Source organism: Aotus nancymaae, unplaced genomic scaffold, assembly GCF_030222135.1.
Source record: "Aotus nancymaae isolate 86718 unplaced genomic scaffold, 86718_ANA_hifiasm-v0.15.2.pri h1tg000065l, whole genome shotgun sequence".
Classification (NCBI taxonomy): domain Eukaryota; kingdom Metazoa; phylum Chordata; class Mammalia; order Primates; family Aotidae; genus Aotus; species Aotus nancymaae.
The window spans coordinates 15,115,840-15,139,234 of record NW_026988480.1 but is presented as its reverse complement, the minus strand read 5'-3'; the positions used below and the strand labels follow the sequence as shown (position 1 = coordinate 15,139,234).

At 37.6% G+C, this 23,395-nt stretch overlaps 1 protein-coding gene across 4 annotated transcripts in view; it reads right to left on the bottom strand.

Annotated features, from left to right (window-relative positions):
• The window catches only part of VPS41 (VPS41 subunit of HOPS complex), a 206,826-nt gene that overhangs the window by 81,154 nt on the left and 102,277 nt on the right, over positions 1-23,395 (bottom strand). For all 4 annotated transcript variants that reach the window (XM_064366755.1, XM_064366757.1, XM_012473695.2 and 1 more), the window contains exons 8-10: positions 15,267-15,386; positions 13,985-14,131; positions 8,403-8,469 (exon numbers count right to left, since the gene is read on the bottom strand). In XM_064366755.1, the coding sequence (XP_064222825.1) occupies positions 8,403-8,469; positions 13,985-14,131; positions 15,267-15,386 (334 nt within the window). The remainder of the gene's footprint in view (positions 1-8,402; positions 8,470-13,984; positions 14,132-15,266; positions 15,387-23,395) is intronic.

Here is a 23,395-nt window from a genome sequence, read left to right as displayed (position 1 = left end):
TCCTAATGGAGGTGGGAGGACTTCTGCATTCAGCTTTATTCAGGATGATAAAGCATTCCTAGACATGCTAGAAATAATTCAAGAAAAAAGACAAATTCTAGTAGAGTAAGAGAGCAAGAGGGAGTTTCAAAAGGACTATATTCACAGGAAAATTCTATTTAGCAAGGTCTTCTAGAACCAGAATGAGGATGAGATGAACGTGATTTTGTACACAGTCCTCATCCAAAAGGGAGGCTACAGTTCTTGATCAGCTGCATGGTGGAAATATAACGCAGGCCAAAACAAAATGACATGTAATTTAAAATTTCCCAGTAGCCAAGTGATACAGCTTGGATGTATGTTCCTGCCCAAATCTCATGTTGAACTGTAATCCCCAGTGTTGGAGATGGGGCCTGGTGGGAGGTGATTAGATCATGGGAATGGCTTTCTCATGAATAGTCATTTCTCATGAATGTTTTAGCACCATCCTCTTGGTATTGTCCTCATGATAGTGAGTTTTCACAAGATCTGGTGGTTTAAAAGTGTGTAGCATCTACCCCTGACTCTTGCTCCTGCTCTGCCCACGTGAGGTGCCTTCTCCCACTTCGCTTCCCACCATGATTGTAAACTTCCTGAGGCCTTCCCAGAAGCCAAGCAGATGCCAGCACCATGCTTCCTGTACAGCCTGCAGGACCATGAAAATTAAACCTCTTTTCTTTATAAATTACCCAGTCTCAGGTATTTCTTTAGAGCAATGCAAAAATGGACTAATATACCATGATAAAGAGTTCAAAAAAAGAGGTGACATTTTAATAATATATAACATACCTAAAATATTATTTCAACATGTAAGAATACAAAAAATTATGAATGAGATATTTTACCTTTTATTTTTAGACTGTCTTTGGAACTCTGTATGTAGCACATATCAAGCCACACTAGCTACACTAGCCACACACAAAGGCATAACAGCTACAGTGGCTAATGGTTACCACGTTTGACAGTGCATGTCTAGATGCCTTTGTCTTTAAAGTTCAGTAATCTCATTAGACTATATCAAAGTGTTGCTCATCACGAGTCACATTTTCAGATACACAGTGTGCTATTTTAATTTATAATTTAAACTTGTTTCTTTATATTTTCATGAAATTTTTCTTGACATTGTCTATAGTATTTGTTCCATTCTCTTGTTATATTTTTTTCTCAGGGACTCTTTATTGGTAGGCTGAATCATCTTTTCCTGTCTTCGATATTTATCACTTAACCTTAAATCTTTTTCTTATTGCTTTGTGATTTTTACAATTTTCCTGTTTGCCTTCTATTCCTCTTACCAGCATTATCTTTGTGTCTATTTGTTCTTGTTTTCCTTCAGGTTCAGTCTTCAATTCTTGAAATGAGCTTTTGTCACCTAATTTGAGATTTTCAAATTCTGATTTCTTATATCACTTTTTAAAGATGTTTTGTAGCTACTTCTGAAACAGGAAATTACAGTTGTGATCTATTGTGTAGATGTGTCTCTGGTATGTCTGCTTCTTATTCACTTTTTCTTAACACTTAGTATGGATTTGATCTTGGTACTTTTCTGGTGCCCGTTTTTTAGATGAAATGACAATTATTGAACTCTTAGAGCTCTCTCTTCTGCTGTTTCCATTTGGTATGAAAAATATGGCTTTCTGACATTTCCTGGCTTGGCTCCTCCCTGGTGTTACCTGGATCTGTTTCTTTTGTCCTGGTCTTTTTTTTTTTTTTAAATATATATTTTATTGCATTTTAGGTTTTGGGGTACCTGTGAAGAGCATGTAAGATTGTTGCATAGGTACATACATGGCACTGTGGTTTGCTGCCTTTCTCCCCATCACCTACATCTGGCATTTCTCCCCATGCTAACCCTCCCCAACACCCTGCCCCCTGTTGTCCCTCCTCTAGTTCCCCCCATGCAGACCCCAGTGTGTGATGCTCCCCTCCCTGTGTCCATGTGTTCTCATTGTTCAACACTTGTCTATGAATGAGAACATGTGGTGTTTGATTTTCTGTTCTTGTGTCAGTTTGCTGAGAATGATGGTTTCCAAGTTAATCCATGTCCCTGCAAAGGACACGAACTCATCATTTTTTATGGCTGCATAGTATTCCATGGTGTATATGTGCCACATTTTCCCCGTCCAGTCTATCATCGATGGGCATTTGGGTTGGTTCCAGGTCATTGCTATTGTAAACAGTGCTGCAATGAACATTCGCGTGCATGTGTCCTTATAATAGAACAATTTATAATCCTTTGGATATAGACCCAGTAAGGGATTGCTGGGTCAAATGGAATTTCTATTTCTAGGTCCTTAAGGAATCGCCACACTGTCTTCCACAATGGTTGAAGTAATTTACACTCCCACTGACAGTGTAAAAGTGTTCCCATTTCTCCACATCCTCTCCAGCATCTGTTGTCTCCAGATTTTTTAATGATTCCCATTCTAACTGGCGTGAGATGGTATCTCAATGTAGTTTTGGTTTGCATTTCTCTAATGACTAGTGATGATGAGCATTTTTTCATATGTTTCTTGGCCTCATATATGTCTTCTTTTGTAAAATGTCTGTTCATATCCTTTGCCCACTTTTGAATGGGCTTTTTTCTTGTAAATCTGTTTTAGTTCTTTGTAGATTCTGGATATTAGCCCTTTGTCAGATGGGTAGATTGCAAAAAATTTTTTCCCATTCTGTTGGTTGCCAATTCACTCTAATGACTGTTTTTTTTTTTTTTTTTGCCATGCAGAAGCTGTGGAGTTTGATTAGGTCCTATTTGTCTATTTTGGCGTTTGTTGCCAATGCTTTTGGTGGTTTGGTCATGAAGTCCTTGCCTACGCCTATGTCCTGAATGGTTTTGCCTAGATTTTCTTCTAGGGTTTTTATGGTGTTAGGTCTTATGTTTAAGTCTTTAATCCATCTGGAGTTAATTTTACTGTAAGGTGTCAGGAAGGGGTCCAGTTTCTGCTTTCTGCACATGGCTAGCCAGTTTTCCCAACACCATTTATTAAACAGGGAATCCTTTCCCTATTGTTTGTTTTTGTCAGGTTTGTCAAAGATCGGATGGTTATAGATGTGTGGTGTTACCTCCGAGGCCTCTTTTCTGTTCCATTGGTCTATATCTCTGTTTTGGTACCAGTACCATGGTGTTTTGATTACTGTAGCCTTGTATTATAGTTTGAAGTCAGGTAGTGTGATGCCTCCAGCTTTGTTCTTTTTGCTTAGAATTGACTTGGCTATGTGGGCTCTCTTTTGGTTCCATATGAACTTTAAGGTAGTTTTTTTCCAGTTCTGTGAAGGTCATTGGTAGCTTAATGGGGATAGTGTTGAATCTGTAAATTACTTTGGGCAGTATGGCCATTTTCACGATATTGATTCTTCCTAACCATGAGCATGGAATGTTTCTCCATCTGTTAGTGTCCTCTCTTTTTTCGTTGAGCAGTGGTTTGTAGTTCTCCTTGAAGAGGTCCTTTACCATCTTTGTTAGTTGTATTCCCAGGTATTTTATTGTCTTTTTTTTTTTGAGGTAATTATTAAACAATACAGGAAAATAACACATTATGAAACAAGCTGGTTACAAGTAGTCGGTAGATGACTTCATTTTTAATAAAAAACAACTAAAAAGCAACAAAAAAGTTTGTCAAGTAATTTATAAATAAAAACAATTATGTTCCATTGTCTTATATTCATTTACGAAAAAGCATTGAGGGCCCTTTATGACAGATAGTGTCTTGTTCCCAAGAGATTCTGGCCCCTTAGTCACCAGACATTAGTATTTCATAATCAACTGGATATAATGCCCACAGACTTTTCAATAAGTTTGGACATTTTGTCAGCATGACCACTTATCACTGAAAATACATTTGGAAATCACAGCATTTCAACCGCTTCAGGGCTGTGCTATGAAGCAGACATATTAAAGTAAAACTGACTTCACAATGCTTCAGCACATTATGGAGAAGATCTGATACATGAAGTGAAATTGAAAAGAATGATTAATGGACAAAATAACAAAAGCACTTAAATCAGACAGGAGCCCAACAGTACACGCAGGTCAGAAACCACTTACATTTAGTTTGCAATTTAATTCCATATTTTATAATCAAGATTCAGCAAACTATTGCCAATTAAATGACAACACTAAGCTGATATGATTATCTCAGCTATGAAATTTTAGCACTCCTGAAACAGCCCTGATGAGGAATATTTAGTGAGCAGATCAAGGCATACTGGTTACATAAAAGAAAAGGAAATGGTCAATGACCTGCTAATTACAAGGTTCCAAGCAAATGTTACACTTTATGTTATAAATATAAAACTATTTTGTTGCATCAACTAAAGTCAAAGACTAAAATATAGCAAAGAAACGCTTTTCTTGTTTTTAAAAGGGTTGAAAGCAGCATAACCTAGGTTTGGTTCCCTTTCCTTAAAAACAATTCTGAAGGTCATCCAAGGCAACCACCTTCTATAAATTCTCTAAAAATCTGGAGGAGAAGCAATGAAAAAAAGCTCTCAATCTCAGGATAAAGCAAGTGAAAATACAATTTCTACTTCTCCAAATGATATATTTCTCTGAACCAAATTAAAAAAAAAAATCTACTGCATTTCCATTTCATCTAGAACAGGTGAGCAGCCATCATCACTGCTACAGAAAAAGGGTCTTTAGATTCTACAGCATTTCTGCAGTAGTTTGTATCTGAATGCCTGGAGCAAGTCTCTGTAAATAAAGGCCAGGGGCTGGGTAGAGCAAACATGGGAAGCACTGTGTGGCACCATGATTATGAGCAACAGCTTTACAGCCAGGCACATCTAAGTGCAAAAACTGCCTTTTTTGTTTATGAATAATCTTGAGCAGGTTACCTCACCCTTCTGCACATCAGCTTCACCTACATCAGGGGACAGTAGCCACTACCCACTTTCATACTGTGAAGATTAGATGACATTCTGTTTGCAGTGTATTTAGCACAGTGTTTGGTGGTGGTGGTTATATAAGGAACAAGATATATTTGTTACTTCAGGTGCTTCAGATTTCTTAACATTACTTATTATGGAGAAACTTCATTAATTCCACTCCTAACAACAAAAACCTGAGTCTACAGTACTGAGCGGGAAAGAGTTGTTATATCCCACCCAAAAGGAGGAATGAATAGATGAATAGGTATGTACTAAAGCAAATACAGTAAAACCCTAACTGCAGAATCTTGGAGGTTCTATTCAATACAAAATTCTTTGTTTAAAGAAAATTTCATAATAAAATGTTAAGGAAAATTTTCAATGCAGAACAGAAGAACAAATATATTACAGAGATTTAAACTGAACTATCAGAACAGAAAATCATAAATACCTAGACCCTTAAGTAAAAACACACTGAAGAATATCAGGTGTCATCATCTCTATCAAGACTCAGGCTAAGAGATGAAACTACATCACTCATGAGCACACACACACAAAGATCCCACTACTCTAACCCATATAGCTGAATCAAAATGATAACAGGTAGATAAAAGAGAGATACTTAGATCTAGGAAACAATTATCTCACAACTGTCCTCCACTACAAAAACAGATCTTCAATTTTCAGGTCATTGTTTTTTCAATCAATTAGGAGACTGAAAAAAGAATGATGTGCTAAATACGAAGTCCACAGTATATGATCAACTGAAGATACAGACAATACTGAAAATAAAAAAGAATTCCCTTCTTTTTCCTCTCTTTCTTCCTGGCTTGTCATTCTATATAGATTCTCATAGAGTTGTTTATCTCAATTATTATTTTTTAAACAAAATTCCATATGAAATTAAGACCAAGAAGTCAAACATTAATTCCTTGCATGTAAGTCAACTGTCCCTGGCAGAAAACTCCCAGAAAATGACACACAAACATTGGCTTCATTTCCCAATATCATGATGTCAACTCTCCAAATACCACACCACAGAGCTCATGGAAGACTTTGGTGAAAAGTACCAGAGGATCAGGGAGTCCTGTGAGAATACAAGAGATGCAAGTGAAGTTAAAACATGAATGACAGGCACAACCCACAACCTATTTTTAACAATGCAGTCTGAAAGAAAAAATGACGTCCCTAAAGCCCTATGTACAGAGAATCTCTTCATGTGTTGGTGATTGGCCAAGAAGTTTAATCTTCATTATATCATTATTTTCATTTAACAGAATAAATCAATATCTTATGTGACAGGAACAACTTTTGTGCTATTTTTGAGAGTCTTGAGTTGTAAGAAAGAGTTAGAAACATTTGGCTTCTAAGAAATGTACAGCTATACATATTTCTTTAATCTTAATGCCATTTTCACCTCATTTGCCAAAGAACAGTGGCTCACACTATTCAGGGCTAAAGGAAATTGTAATCCAGACCTCCTAATATTTCCCTTTCTGTTATCCTACTCAAGGACTCTTATCCAAACCACTTTGCCTCCTGCTGTGGAAATGGCTTATATTTTTAAAGGTTTACTCTTAAGAGGGGAAAAAATGGTACTTAACTATTAACCATAGTAGTAAAATGTCAGTAATGTGATACCGTTAGTACCCACACATGGTCTATTTCACGGAAATTACAGTACAGATGAACTACACTGTAATAATGCAATCCCAGGGTTCTAGGCTAATAGGGCCACCACTGAGTCAGCTATCAGCAGTCACAGAGTTGGGATGGAAGTCTGCACGGTGATAACAACAATAATGGTTTAGTGAGCATCTACTTCGTGCCAAGTACCACGTTAGGCACATTTCTTATGCCACGTCTAATTCCCACAACCATCCTGAAAGGTAGATATTATCATCTCCATTTAAAAGGTGAGAAAAGGATGGTCAAGAAAGTTAAGTAACCTCATCAAGATCGCACACTTCAGCAAACTTCCTTGCCTCCCTGGAAGCTTTCTAGTTGTTCTGTAGAGTTAGATTCTATCAATTTTAATGCTATAGCAGTAAGATCTTGGACAGGTCATTTACCTCCTGAATCTCAATTTCTTCATCTATAGAATAAGAAGCACACTACCGGCACTTCAAGAGTTCCTGTGATAGTAACATGAATTACTGCAGTTTATGTACATAGCACAATGCCCCACACTTAGTACATGATCAATAAATAACAACTAAAGAAAGAAGATGACAACTGCTACATATTTATACCTCCTTGGCAATTTAAAATATTCAAATATTAATCTCTCAGGACATTGCATTGAGATGTTGAGAGGCTTTTGTTTTTGTTTTTATTTTCTGGTAGGCAAGGAAAGATGAAAAAGACACTGAAACAATTATCTATATAATCTATCAGTTTTCTCTCTTATCTTGGTCCTCAGTTTTTCTCAGCAGTACTACATTCTTCATGTATCTACTCTGTCAGTACATTGAGCAATCTGAACTAAGTATTTATCCTCCTACGGTTAAAAAAAAAATGATTAAAACTCTACCACCAACTTCTGACTATAAGTACAAAATAGCCCAGATTTAAATGTTACAACCACATTAGTCATATGAGTAATGTATGTCTTTCTGTTTACAGAAACATAGTAATGTGCCAATGATTTATTTCAACTTCACCTTGGCAGAATAACCCATTAAATTTATAATACCTATCCACCAACCAAATGGGCAAATGAACTTTTCAGCAAATTTTTTTTTTTTATGGCAAATTTTTTCCTCAGAATAATTTTTTCAAGCTAAAATCTAAAAGTCATGGTATATCATCTAGGGCATACTTCTCCTGAACAGTTGTTTCCCAGAGTCACTGATTCATTCAACTCAACATTATTAAGCACCTTCCATGTGCAAATATTGGGCCAGGTCCTCAAGATACAAACGGTGAGCAAAAACAGACCCTGCCTGTGCTTGCAAGAAGGTGACAGTCAGGTAGAAAAAGACAGAAATGCATTGAATAATCACAGGATCACTGGCACCCGTGACAAGTGCTAGAAAGGGGAAGCCTGCAGTGAGCCTAAAATGGGAAGACTTGACTCAGTCAGGGAGGTCCAGTGGCTTTCCCAGGAAAGCAACGTTCATGCTGAAGAATGTGCTAGACAAGGGGAAGGAGAGGCACGGACAGGTTCAGTGTGGCTGGAGCATAGAGACCAAGGAGAAGGAGAAGCTTGGTGTGAGCTGCAGCTGGAGAGGCGGGTAGGGGCCAACACAGATCCCTGTGGTCCACTGAAGAGTCCCATCTGCACCCTGAGAACGATGTGGAAGAACTGAAGGATGATGACAAGATCTGATCGGTATTTTATTCTGACAGCAGTGGGGAGACTAGATGAGAGTAATTCACAGCGGAAGAAGATAAACCAGTTAGGAGGCTGCAGCAGGGGTCCAGGTAAAAGACTATGGCAGTCTGGGTGGGATTAATGAAGATGAAAATTTTGAATTAAGTTTTACATCCACAGAAGGCAAGTGTTGGAGCCATACCTATTTCAACATATCGACTTGGTAAATCCCTCATTTCACTGGCATGCCGTTCCTTCACTGAGCATATCTGGAAAATAAGTTCGCAGGTTATTTTTTATTCATTTGATGGAAAATTCTTCATAACATTTTATCCATTATATGATATCTTTGTTAAATTAACCATGTAGCACTGCAGATGGAGTACAATCTACCCTATGACTTAAATAACAGAAACTAATGTAATTGACACATAGCAATCACTACTTATATTCTCTAACATTATTCCTCAATAAAGTCTTATTCACGTAAGTTCAGCTTTCCTGGTGAGACTGACACTGAAGTCAAGTACTGATCCAAGTACAACTTTTGTCAGTGATCAGGTTTTTTTTCCTTTTTCTTTACATGGTGTTCTTTTATAGCTGCTACCACTAAGTATAACTATGGTATGGAAAATTCTAAAATATGGAAAAACTCTAAGGGGAAAACAAGCATTAGTCATTGTTCTAGCACAAAGAGAAGACCATTAATAATCTTTTTTTAATGAAAGCTACTCTTATTAACCTGACAATTTAATACAAATAATTCAATATAGTATTTAAATATTCTTCTGCAACATAATTCTGTAAAGTCTTTATAGTACGGTGGAGCCTCCATATCCATGGGTTCTGCATCCATAAATTCTACATTCATGGATTTAACCAACCAAGGCTCAGAAATATTAAAAAAAAAAAATTCACAAAATTCCAAAAAGCAAAACTTGATTTTTGCTGCACACCAACTACTTCATTAAGTCTGTGCAAATGAAGTGAGGTGTAGGCATTGTACCAGGTATTGTAAGTAATCTACAGAAGATTTAAAGTATACAGGAGGATGTGCATAGGCTAAATGCAAATACTACATCATTTTATATAAGGGCCTTGAGCATCAGAGAAGCCCAGGATCCACAGGGATCCTAGAGCCCATCCCCTACAGATACTGAGGGATGACTACATTTTATTACATGAATGTACTGTACTTAATCAGCCCCCTTTTGTGGCATTAGTCTTTTGTTTCTACGGCTATTGTAAGCAATAGTGTAATCAACATACTTATATATAAAACTTTAGGACTTTCGTTTCTTAGGATAAATTCCTAGAAGTAGAACTGCTATCAATGGCTATGTACACTTTAGTAAGGTTTTGTTTTCTAATACACATAGTATACTGAGTTGCTGCTGAGCAACACTCCAGCAGCTCAGTGAATGCAGAGCGCTCACTTTCCCTAACTCACGGCTTGAACCCACGGCTACAGAGGTAGAAGTCTCCACTTAGAAGTGACCAGCTGTCTTCTTTCTTAATTGCTTTTACCATTTGTCTCTTGCGCATTTCATATAATTGCCTATTTCTCCAATTTTCTTCTCCTCTGGTAGACTTTTGAGTTTCTCCACTCTTCTTTACGCATTTACTAGGGAATCTACTAAATCATCTAATGGCACATTCCACAATGCCAAATAGACAACTGTTTAAATGTGCTTATATAAGTACATGAGGAACAGTGTTTCAAATGGTTTGAAGTATAATAAAAAAGCAAATGTAATGGCCATATTAGTGAACACTTTTTGGGTAGTTACTGGCACCACTCCTGAGCTAAGAGCTTTGTGAAATAGATATCATTATTTTCTTAAGATTATGGTGCAGTGGGGAGGCACTAAAATAAGCCAATTTACTGAAGTGTGACAAGGAAGTACATAGCGGGGCATCTACTGCTAGGGCAGGAAGGCTTCCTGGAAGAAGTGACATATAAGTTGAAGCAGGAGAGACAGCACAGGGGCACAGGGCAATGTGATAGCATAGGGCCTTCAACTGGAAGCTCAATCAGACAGAAATGGAGGGCATGGGGGAAGAAGGGGACAGAATTGAGGCTGGAGAGGAACAGAGAGGCAGAGCACACAGAACCTTGGAGGTCATGTTTATGATCAGTCATCCTATGGGCAAGGAGGGGACTGACCTCATCTGACTTGCACTTAGATTATTCTAGCTGTACTATTTAGGACAGGCTTAAGGGGGGACAGACCAGCACCAAAAAGACTTGAGAGGAAGATGAAGTGCAGAGATTTGAGAGACACTGACAGAACTTGAGGGCTGACAGTCTTCCAGCACTCAGACACCTATGAAAGACAATGTTATTATGTCTAATCTAGAGATGAGGACACTGAAGCTCTGGGAGTGATGCCAGACTGCCTGGCCAGAATGGAATTCACACCAAGGCCTGACTGGTATCTTGCTGGCCATGCCACAATTTGAGGACAAGGACATATTGCACTAGTGGTAGCTGGGCATGGCTCTACTGCACTCCTCAGCTCTGTGGTCTGAGCTCTAAGCCCAGCACCTGTCTCATAAGTAGGAAGTGGCAGGTAAAAGTGGGTGAATAGGTAAGTGCTACCCTAAGCTCATGTCCTGCATAAGCACAGATCAATGATCTTAAGAGCCCTTTATCACTGATAGGTGGGTTCTTGCCCATGAACACGAATCTGCTTCCTCCAATTGTCTGCTCTACTTCTCCACATGGGTGGATAACAGGCATCTCTCAAGCAGACACATCCAAAACCAATCTTGCCTTTTTCACTCTAAACATGCTCTATCAATAGTCTTCCAGTATGTTAGGTGACTGTGATCTTATACCCCACATCCAACTGTCAACAAATAACTGAAGAGTCTACCATCAAAATATATCTAGGATCCAGTCATTTCTCACCAACTGCATTATGCTGACCAGAGACAACTTTGTTTTTTTTTTAATGGAGGTGACTGCAGTAGCCTAATTAGTCTCCCCTCTTGACTGCCCCTTTGTTTAGCTCCACACAGCAACCAGGGATCTTTCCAAAACACAAGTTAGATCACTTAACTGACTCCATAACAGCTCAAAGCCTTGTGCTAACTTCTTACCTCATTCAAATTAAAAGCCAAAGACTTCTCAAGGGCCCTTGTGCTCCAACATCATCAGCTCCTCCACCCCTGCTCCACTCACTCAGACAAAAACAGCTTCTTTGCTGTTCCTCAAAAGCACATTAATCACACATCTGCTTCAAAAATTTTTACTCTGCTGCTCCTTCTGCTAAGACCTCCTACCCCAGCCCTCCACAGAGCTGCACAACTTTTCTCTCCAGATCTCTGACCAAACGACCTATTAGTTATTGGACAGGCCATCTCTGGACCATCCTATATTAAATGGTACCTACCCCAATCCCTTTCCCTATTATCCTGCTAAAATGTTCACCTTCTTATTTCCCACCTTCAACATGGTATACTTGCTTGTTTTGGTCCACCTTCCTCACTAGAACATAAATTTCCCAAGGGAAGGAACTCATGCATTTGTCTGTTTGTGTTCTGCAACACTAGAACACTGCCTGGCACACTGCAGGCAACGGGTAAATGTTTGTTGGACAAATGAATGAATGAAGTAAATGGTAAGCTCCAACTGCACACTTTATTATACTGTTTCTGGGTTCTTCTCCCAATAAGATTGCTCTCTCTCTCTGAAGAAAGACCATGGCCTTATCTCTTCGTCCTTCAACAAAACTCAATAAGAGACTACACTGAGAAGTATTCAACATCTATAACTGAGTTTGAAAAAATGGTATCTCCAATAAAATGGAATATTTGACATAAAAATATTATAGAAGCTGGATCTTAACTTGGGCGTAGAGAAAGGGGATTTGTTTCCCATGGCTGCGACAGCAGGCTGCCACACTTGGTGGTTTAAAACAACAGAGATGTAGTCTCTTACAGTTCTGCAGGCTAGAAGTCTGAAATCAGGTTCACTGGGCCAAAATCAAGGTGTTGGCAGGGCTGTACTTCCTCTAGAGGCTCTAGGGGACAATCTGCTGTCTCCTCCAGCTTTCTGGTGGCTGCCACCATTCATTGGCTACCTCATTCCAATTTCTGCCTTCACAGTGGTACCACCTTCTCCTCCTCTCTTCCATGGTAGCATCTCCCTCTACCTCCCTCTCATAAGGATACCTGTGATTGCATTTAGGGCCCACTCAGATAATGTAGGATAATTCCCTATCTCAAGATCATTAACTTAATAACATCTTTTGCCATATGAAGTAGTATTTGCTTTTTTGTCATATAAGGGAAACATTTACAGGTTCCAGGAATTAGGGCCTGCTATCTTCAGGGTCATTACTCAGCATACCAGAGAAGGAATTTCTGGTAGTAATGAGTGAACTTGTTACATATTCCTATAGGCTAATTTTCCTTGTCTTTCACCATAAGAAAAGAAAATTAGAACTTTAAAACTAACAAGCCACCTAGTCCATTTAAGGGATTTTTAAAGTACTAAGAATATAAGCTTATTGGATGAGTAACCACACACATGGAATAGGGAGCCCAGCGAATCACTGTTTCCATCCTACACTATTAGGCACAGTTTCCTTCCTCTTACCCTAAATATAAATCAGGTTGTGTTCATTTATCACATGAAGAAAAGAGAACCTGAATGATAACAACGTAAGGGCTAGGAGGGCCTGAAGTGTAACAATGTTTGTTTTGCTAATAACAATTACTGATTAATAATTTTTCCACTTTCCCTTTCCAGAGAAGAGTAAATTTTAAATAGCTATGTCCCCTTCATGTCATTTCTAGAACTTTATATAACAATGAAAGCTAACATTTATTAAGCAATTACAATAGATCAGGTTCTATGTGAAACTCTTTACATGCATTAGCTCACTTTTTTCTCCCCAAAACTTGTCATGTGAGAACAATTAGCACTGTCATTTTGTGGATGAGGACAGTAAGGCTCATAGAGGGTCACAAAGGAAAATGAAGAAGCTGGACTTGATTCCAGGTCTGTCTGGCTCCAAAGCCTGAGCTCTTTCATGAGGCTATTGCTGGGATACTCTCTCATGACATTTTTACACCTCAGCTAATTTTTAGTTTATTTTGTGTGAATTAAGCTGTATATTTTTAAAAGGGAAATAACTTTTGGCTCTCAAGTATCGAATATAACAGAAGCACTAGTAGGCATGAAATAAATGTGAATGAGCTTTGGGTCCCCTTTTGTAGAACAGCTAAATTTCATTTACCCAGGCACATAAGGGTCAGATAATTATACGTCAGAAAACATTCCCAAATCTTATTATTGATGATAAGTCTGGGCCTCCACTCCATCAAATTATCACCAAGCAGCAGGATGATTTAATTTTAACCTTCTCTCTCCACCATCAATAACTCTAATGAAGAAGTGAAGGGTCAAAGCTAAGGGAAAATGGAAAGAATAATAAAGAGAAGAAAACCTGACTAAACAACAAAACTAACCCCATATTCTATAAATAGCTAAAGCTAGCTGGGATGTGAGAAATTAAAAGAAGATTGAAAAAGACAGCACCATTCCGAGCATGAAAAAGTTCACAAATTATTTTACATGCTGTGGAAAAGAAAGAATATATCTTAAAACTTATGCACAGGAAATAATTTGAGCAATAAATGGTTACCACATCACAATAATATCCAGGTGAAAAAGATTTGGGTCCTAGAAGCCATTCAAGACTCACAGTCCTCTGGACCTCCCTCAGTGGATCTATAACAACACAGACTTATTATAAAGACAAGCAAAGTCACCTTGACAGAAGTCCCCCAGCCAATAATCAGTGTCACATTGTCCTTCCAGCAGAGGCTGCAGGGATACATGTCTGGGCGAAGACTTATATCATCCCGGGGCACATTGGTGATTCTTTGCTTTGAGATGATGTCAAAAATCTTCACACCCTGAAAAATAAAACAGCAGTAAGCATACTTTACTCAGGAAAGCAACAGAAAACTTATTAACAGCCCCCGCTACCTACTACCAATAACCAGCCCTGAGAAATATTAGCAGTGTTTACTCAGCATGCAAGGAAAATGCTCCTGCTCTACACAAACTCTATGGGAACCAAAACCACAAGGAAATGTCCACACTTCTTTCTGGACAAAGGAGATTTTCTTAGATGGCATGGGTGACTCAAATCCAACACAAATATGAAATGTACAGATATCAACAACTGCATTTCAAAAATGACAGGCAAGTAACATTTCTAATTTTATCGTTTCACCACAAAAATGAAGTTTGTTTTTTAGGAAGGCTTTGAGTCTGAAAAGCCACCTACATAAAAGAAAAACAACTACATTTGACATTTTAAAGTTCTTAAATGGAAACATCAGGCGAGCAGCTACTTAAAAATGAGCCAAGAGACCACAGGTTTGTTCTGCCTTTGTTGTGACCCAGGAGAAGTAAGAAAAGTCCAGAATAACAAGGTTGGGTCTAGGCATATTTCTCCAATTTAAAACGGAATAGAACTGATATACTAAATTATACCTTGATGTTCCAAAAGATATGCCAGATGTCAAAAAGATCATTTTTTTAAACTTTCTACTAGCCCCGATTCATAGCAAGTAAACTTTAAGTTAAAGTGCAGCACTGAAAATTACGATCTGCTTTCTTACAGGCAGGTCTATACTTCTGCCTATGATTATACTGGGAGTAAAAGGGAAATCAGCAATATTCTGCACTTGTTTCATTTCAACTCTTATTTGCCTTTGGCCAACAGGCAAATGATATTTTCAAGACCCATTCCCAATGCAGTCCTTCAATTATTAAGATAGCTTTTCATTTTCTTGGTTACTCTCCATGCCTCAGGTTTCTTACTCTAAAATAGAGTCCAGAATATGTTGGGAATTACTATATTATGAAAGCCAAAAGCAATCTAATTTCTTTAACCTCCTAGGTACGATACCAATCGTCCTTTCACCTTTTGGAAATCACCACCACAGCAAGTGGCATCTTTTCCCTTCATTACGGCCCTATCAACTTGGCCACTCTTCTGCCACTGAATAAGCATTAGGAAGACAGAGGCGTATTTTTTACCATATTATTGGCCCAAGCAATCAGATGGCCTCTCCACTTCACACTCCTTATGTTCCCTTCCCCTTCATGCAGAATAGCGGACTTCCATCTGTTCATCCAAGACCGTTCAAACAGTAGCAACTAGGGACAAAGAGCATAAACAAAGAATCTTAGAAACTGAAAATCATAGGTCAGATTCCTTACTTACTAGTTTCACCTATCCTTGTGACCAAATAACAAACAAGTCACTCTCAACATCTTTAGCGTATACTTATAGTAGTATATGATTTGTACCTTGGAAAGAATTCCTAGCACATCCTATTCTCCCCAGGACGTTGTTTAAAATGGATGAGTGTTGAAGATACTACAAGGCCAAGCCACAAGGTGGCACCAAAACACCAAAAGTCATGGAAAATAATGCACATTAGTTCATCAAAAGATTCGTATCGCAAAAGTTCTTCAAATGATTGACCAGGAACTAATTTATTTTGTAAATTGGGAAATCAAAACCTCTGAAGTTTTTCACTGAAAATAAGATATTAGTCACAGATTAAGCTGTAGTAGAAGCAGTCTATGTTTTTCATTTAACTCAAATAATTGAACAAAGACTTTTGAACAGTAATTCATGTCACAAAGTAAGAAAAATTTGCTTTGAAATTAAGCTTCTTTAAAAATGTCATAGTATCTATGGTCTTTATTTTAAAGGGAAGATTCTATCTTTCTAAAAACCTGCTAGATAAATGACAAAATTAAGCAAGAAATTAGTAACAAAGAACAAGAAAAACAGAGCAACAAAAAACAAAAATGATACAAAACAGTCTCAATCTTTGGGTAAAAAAAGAATCTTAGAAACTGAAAATCATGTATTAGATTCTTTACTTACTAGTTTTACCTATCCTTGTGACCAAATAAAGAGGAATTCATATGGTAACCAGAGTACTTTGAAAATAAGAAAACAAATGCTATAAGCCTAAACTTTACGGGATACAATCAAAGTTGTAAACAAAGGAAAATCTAGATTTAAAAGCTCATAATGAACATGACACGTCACTACACGACAAAACAAAAACATTTCATTGAGGGATATAAAAGGATAACTCAATTAACAGAAAGACACGTTATATTCATGGATAGAAAGACTCCAATTCTCACTGAAGTGCTTAAGTCTCATTAAATTAACCTATGATTTAATGTAAGTCCAAAGAAAATCCCAAAGGGATTATTTCTAGAAATTCCAAAAATGCTAAAAATTCATTTTTAAAAATTAGACAGTAACAGAAAATTTTTAAAAAATTAAGTAATTTAGGAGGAGGGATGGATTTGTCCAGACAGATAGTAAAACATTTTACAAAATCAACACTCAAAACAATACAGCAATGTTTCTAGAATTGACAGATGAAGGAAAAAGAATAAACTGATAAAGATGAATCAAAATGATATGGTCAGGAATAGGGATGTGAGGTGAGGGGTATAGTGGGGTGTGTGCAGAGAAAGAGGTGTCTTCAAACCACTGAGCTGTGGTCTTGGACACCATCTTTCTGGAGGATCGTTTGGCATTACGGACTCAAAGCTTTAAAAATGATGCCAGGAAGTCCCTACCTAGAAACTTATGCTAAGAAATGATCAGAAAAGTTAGTAAAGATTCATGTAAAGCTATTTATAACAGCCAGAAATGGGCTAACAACTGAGGAATGACTGAGCATAATAAGGTGGAGCACAAATGAGTATGTATCCATTTTTAAATGATTGTATACTTGTATGTTCATTAACACAAAAAGCTATGAGAGCATATTAAATAAAAAAGCAGATTACAAAACAGTATTAAATACAATGTCCTTAAAACAAAATGTGAATGTGATTCAACAAATGTAAAATCTAAAAGACACATGACAAAGTAATAATTATATAAATGAGTGCTGAAATTTTATACTAATTTCTATTTTATAATTCTGCACTAAATATGAATATTTCTATAATGTTAATACATTAGTGGGAATGAAAATCCATTTTCTTATTTTTAAAATCAGGAAAACCTAGGGGAATAGTTAAAATGAAACAACAAAACAATATCAAAAATTCACTGGAGGCTGGGTGCAGTGGCTCACACCTGTAATCCCAGCATTTTGGGAGGCTGAGGTGGTGGATCACCTGAAGTAAGGAGTGTGAGACCAGCCTGGCCAACATGGTGAAACCCCTTCTCTTCTAAAAATGCAAAAAAATTAGCTGGGCGTGGTGACCAGCACCTGTAATCCCAGCTACTCAGGAGGCTGAGGCAGGAGAATCACTTGAACCTGGGAGGAGGAGGTTGCAGTGAGCCGAGATCGCGCCACTGCACTCCAGTCTGGGCAACAATAGCAAAACTGTCTCACAAAAATTAAAGAAAAAAAAAAATTCACTAGAACTTAAAGTAATGTTTGAAGCATACTGAACATGCATTAGAATGAATTTACATAAACTGTATATATTTTTAAAATAAAACATTAACTTCTTTAGAAAATTGTTAATTAAATCTTGCTGTAGTTACCACCAAAATGCAAGCTAACTCCAATGGACCCTTTCTGTTACAGTCAGTGTGCTGGGAGCTACAGAAGAAAGCCAAGGCCACTGGACTCTGGCCTCCTTTTGTCTCCTACTCTACCTCCCAGAACTAAAAACTAAAAACTTCCAGCAGAGGGCAGGAGGCAAAGGAAGGAAGAAGAATTCTGAATCCAGATCATCTCAGGGTTGATTCCCAAAAACCTTGTGGACCCTGCTCTGACACGCAATCTAAAGAGCAAAGAAGCTTCTCCCAATGATATTTCTACAATGCAGACAGGCACATGCCATTCTACACAACTGCTGTGTGCTCAAAAAAGGAGGGGGTATAAAAATTAACCTCTGTAAATGAAACAAATTTTAACTAATTACCATTACAAGTTTTGACAGGATTCACGTTATTTTCTTATATTTTTTAAATGGTCTTAAGTCCCTATCACTTTATAGTTTGTGGATGAAAAGTAAGAAAATATCTGTAAATAAAGTAGGTCATCATAAACATATTAAGGAAAGTCATCATTTAGGAGAATTCTTTTGTAAGACAAGTAATTTCCCCCCAATTTATTGGTTCTGTATATGTTTTATGGTCACACTGGTTTTCTCACTGCACAAACTATTCTATTAAATATCATTCACTGAGATTTGTGTTTACCTTGCATTTCTCCAACAAGGGTGTTGGAGAAAAGGACCATATCTTTGCTAGACACATAGGCATAATAAATATTAAATATTAAGTAGGCTTTCCTAGTCTACTAGTCTTAATTCTTTCCTTTTCTGACCATACACACAATGCGTTTGCTGTAGGAGGAGCTACGTGATTTCCCAGAACTCTTCAGTTACTCAGCCCATCTTTACAGTAAGCAATATTCCTAAACTATTTTGAATACACTGGAATTTACTCCAGTCTCAAAAGTTTCAAGAACACAATGACTGATTCATACAATTCACACAGTCTTGCTTTAGAAAGGGCTCACTTCTATGGATCCCACATCCAGGCATGTAATGTGAGTCTATTTTCCCTTTGCTCAAGGCCAGAGATAGAATTCGTGCACAACTTGTCAAAAATTTGAAAGTTGCTTTTAAGGTTAGTCTTCCTCTATTAGGTTTAAGTAATTACAGCTCCTTTATTTCAGGTACATGAATTGGCCACACATTTGGCCTGAATGGTGATTTCCGAAATGTTTCTGCATGCCTGCAGAAGGCTCTCTGGACCACCACAGTGCCTATTTCTCCAGGCTCTCTCTCATCTGGCCTGCTTCTCTCCTCTGTTATCTGCCTGGCCCTGTAGAACATTTATTTCTGCCTTTCCTCTCCACCCTACATTATTCTTTACTCATGAGCTCAATTTTCCTGTCCTACATAGTACATATAAAACCTTAAATGCCCACTAGTAATTATGGAGTCATTTCCATGCCTCTAAAACTCTCATGCAGGATTTGCTTTGATGTATAATATTTACTCTACGGGACTATAGATTTTCATACAGAAGGGTGAATGGCCAAATGATCCACTCTCCATTGGCTTTTTTATCCTAATCTCTGTGAATTTCAAATGGAAACATATTTTCTGATAGGAATGCCAAGGAAAGCTTTGCTTTGGTGATTTAAAAAAAGGTGAATTCCTTTCTTTTTTTTTAACCAACATTCTATACTAATTTAACTACCACAAAACTATCTGCCTGTACTTCACTGACATTTAATAATATCCATTTTTTTCTTCCAGTCATAAAACTGCTCACTGACCTACTGAGCACGAATTTTCTACAAAGCATTTTACGGGGTAAGCCATTGAACAAACCACCCTTAAAAGCAGTTGGTTAATTTATTTGGTTCATCTTCCATACCCTGTAATATTGAATTGTCATTATCACAATACTAAGAGCAATTTAAGCTCAATGGGAGCTAAGTACATAGAGAGGAAAAGCTGTTTCCAAGAGGTCTATTTTTTTGTTGGAGAAAGTATTTTAGGGCTTTATTTCCCATAAATCCACATTCTGGCAGTCAGCACTCTCAGTACTTATATTTCAATAGGAGCCTTCACATCCTCAGCAATATACTTTATTCTCCTCTGTTTCGTGCTGATAAATCTATCTAGTGCTTTCCTACTCTACAGAGTGGTATAAGGACATGGAGCCCAGAATCTCCCACATGTGTGGCAAGATTCCTACTGGGCTGTAATGAAGCCCCCAATTCTGGTCACCTAACGTCCATCATTACTTGTCACTCACCCTTCCCTGATACAGAAAAGAGTATGATTGGCCCTGGTTTAATCATCTTGTGATCTTTCAAGTTGATCAATCACTTGGCTCCTTCAGGCTTCCTAAATACTGACCACACTGCTGCCTTTGAGGCAGACAAGGAAGTAGCAAAGATGGAGCAGGGGCTTCAGCCCATGGACAAGGCTTAGTGCCATGTGTGTTCCTACGGGGAGAACACCAAGGGGCTTGAAGAAAACAAATATTTCAAAGGAGAACTGCTAGGTCAGAAAGGTGCAGAAGATCCAGGTAATAAAATGAGAGAAAAAGAGAAACGTAAAACCCAGCAAATAAGACTGTCTCAAAAATAAACAAAGGGTATAACAATGGAAAAGTCTTGTTACAAAGGGATTTAAATATTCAAGATTAGAAAAGATCATGCGTAAAATTTTAAAAGGCAAGAGAGAAAAATATGAGTGAATGTGGAGAAGGCCTAGGATGGTGCCTAGCTGCTGATGGCAAGTGGGGTCTTGAATCCTGAAGGATGCAGGAACAACCAGGAATCCATGTGGAGCAGGTAAGTGTCTTTATTTTGTGTGGTGCATAGGCTCAGTGCCAAAGTTTCAAACACGCAGTTTTTATAAACACCACCAACAGCTCTACTATGTCCATCAAGACAGAATATAAACATGTGGGAAGAAAAAGAGAATTTCCCAAATATATTATTGCCTTAAATTCGGTGGTTATTTTCTGAACAAGTTATAATGCTTCAGTCTCCTTTATCTGAATTTAACATGTTTAAAAGAAATTCAATAGACACCAAATGCTGGTACCATAGAAAACCTCTGTACACAAAAGTTCCTAGAGCCCACTCGAATGCCACTTGGCTTACAAACAATATTTTAGTAAACACCATTCCACTGCAACACAGACTCCTTTTTTTTTTTTTACTTTTTTTTTTTAAGTTCAGGGGTTTACGTGCAGGTTTGTTATATCAGTAAACTCGTGACACAGGGGTTTGTTGTACAGATTATTTTGTCACCCAGGTATTAAGCCTAGTATCCATTAGTTATTTTTCCTGATCCTTTCCCTCCTCCCACCCTCCAACCTCCAGTAGGCCCCAGTGTCTGTTGTTCTCCTCTCTGTGTCCACATGTTCTCATCATTTAGCTCCCACTTATAAGTGAGAATATGTGGTATTTGGTTTTCTGTTCCTGCATTAGCAACACAGATTTTGGACAAGCCCTTGAAGTTAATTCTGTGAAACCTATATAGACAGACCAATGCTCTGAAATTTAAAAATTACTGTATCCACATAAGGTAACGATCAATTCAACAACCAAGAAATCCAAGCTAACAGTTCCATGAGAATGAAGTTAAACACTGGAGGTGCTATTTAGAAGCAGCTTTCTTTGCATTAAAAACTGGGGTCTGTTAGTGGAGTTGGGGAGGGACAGCAGGGAGTGGGGAGGTTGGGGAGAGATAACATGGGGAGAAATGCCAGATACAGGTAACGTGGTGGGGGATGGAGGCAGCAAACCACTTTGCCATGTGTGTACCTATGCAACAACCCTGCATGATCTGCACATGTACCCTAGAACCTAAAGTACAATTAAAAAAAAAAAAAAACTAGAGATGACAGATAAAGATCTACCTACCCACCTATGCAGGTATCTACCTACATACCTATATGGGCTCCGCAATCAAGCCAGCATGTGACGTAGACCCCTATTTAAACTAGTAATCTGCAATTTCTGCAAATGCAAGCACATAATTACACGTGTGATTTCAGAAATGACTAGGACACTTTCTAAGTAATTTAACCACTTAAAAAAATCCTCCATATGGATCCCACAGACTTAACAGAGCTGGCTGTTCATGCCAAACACCTTGAGTCTGTTTTTCAGTTTGCAGCTATCTTAGGATACACTTCCCAGGGCTGGGCTCAAGGTCAAACACCCTCACCATCAGGTCAAAGAAAACACAAAAGTCATCCACTGGGTGTTTAAACTTGAATTAATGTTCTGTGCAATGAACAAATATCGCTAACTTTAACTACATATAATCTCAATCATTGATGACTAGTGAAAATCCTTGCACAGTGAGTATATCAAAAAAGAAATACAAAATTGCTAAGTCTCGAATAATGTAGACAGTTACCTAAACACACAGGTTTATGTATTTGGACAAGCCCTTCACACAATTCAAAATAAAGCAAAAGGGGGGAAAAAATCAAGACACTATCTGCAGAAGAAACGAAGTCAAATGAACCAAGTTTCAAGCATTATAATCCACTTCTTGCCATCTCTATGAAAAAATGGCATTAACTGGACAAATCGGTCAGCACTGATAGCTTCCACGGAAGTGGTAGAACTGAGGGTTTTGGGGCAGACTCACATCCACGTGGTAACGTATGTTCATCCTCTCTACACACTTCAGTGTATACTCTAAAGTCTCATTTAGACTCCTATATAATGCCTCCCTGGCAACAAGAATAATTATTCCAGATTTGGCCAAAATTGGAGAAAAGGCTGCAGGCTATTCAGTAAGCAGCAATAATTTGTGCTCTAACTGACAATAAATATCAAGTGGACAGCCTTCATTGTCCTGGCTTCTATGGTAATATTAAAAGCTGCCCTGAGCAAAGAATACAATCAGACAAATCACAAAGGAAAATATGGAGGTAGCTAATAAATAAAACTGTTCAAAATCACTAATAATTCAAATATATTATAAAATAGAAAAATAGAGTATCTTTATATATCAGATTGGCAAAGACCACGTGGTAAAATCGGTACTCACACATAGCTGATGTAAACTGGTATAAGTTTTCTGAAATATAATTTCACTTGGCAACATATAGTAAATATATCAAATGCCTAAAAAATAATCATAACCTTTGATTCAGTAATTCCAATCCTAAGAATCAATGGTAGGAAAACATTCAGAGGAGTAGACAAAAGTTAACACCCAAAGATTTCAAGCTTCACCACATCCTAATTTATGGCAGCCAAACACTGGATACAATCTAAAGGTCTAATGACAGGAGAATGGTTAAGAAAATCAAGTAGATCTATAAGATAGAATATTATCCAGCTATTCAAGAACACTGAGCTAAGAACAGACGCCAATAATGTAGGGAATTTCATATGATGCACAACGTTAAGTTAAAACAAGATCTAAAATAATTGAGATGACCTTATACATTCCTTTACTTTTTATTATTATAAAAATAATGCATGCCTCCTACAAAAAGTAAATAAATAAAGCCAATGAAGGCCAGAAACAACATTCATAATCCTGACCAGACACAAATACTGTTAATAATTTGGTGTACAGCCTTCCATGAATACATCTACATACATACTTTTATTTCTACAAAAAAAGGTAATCAGACCTTACATATATTTTAGAAAAGTACC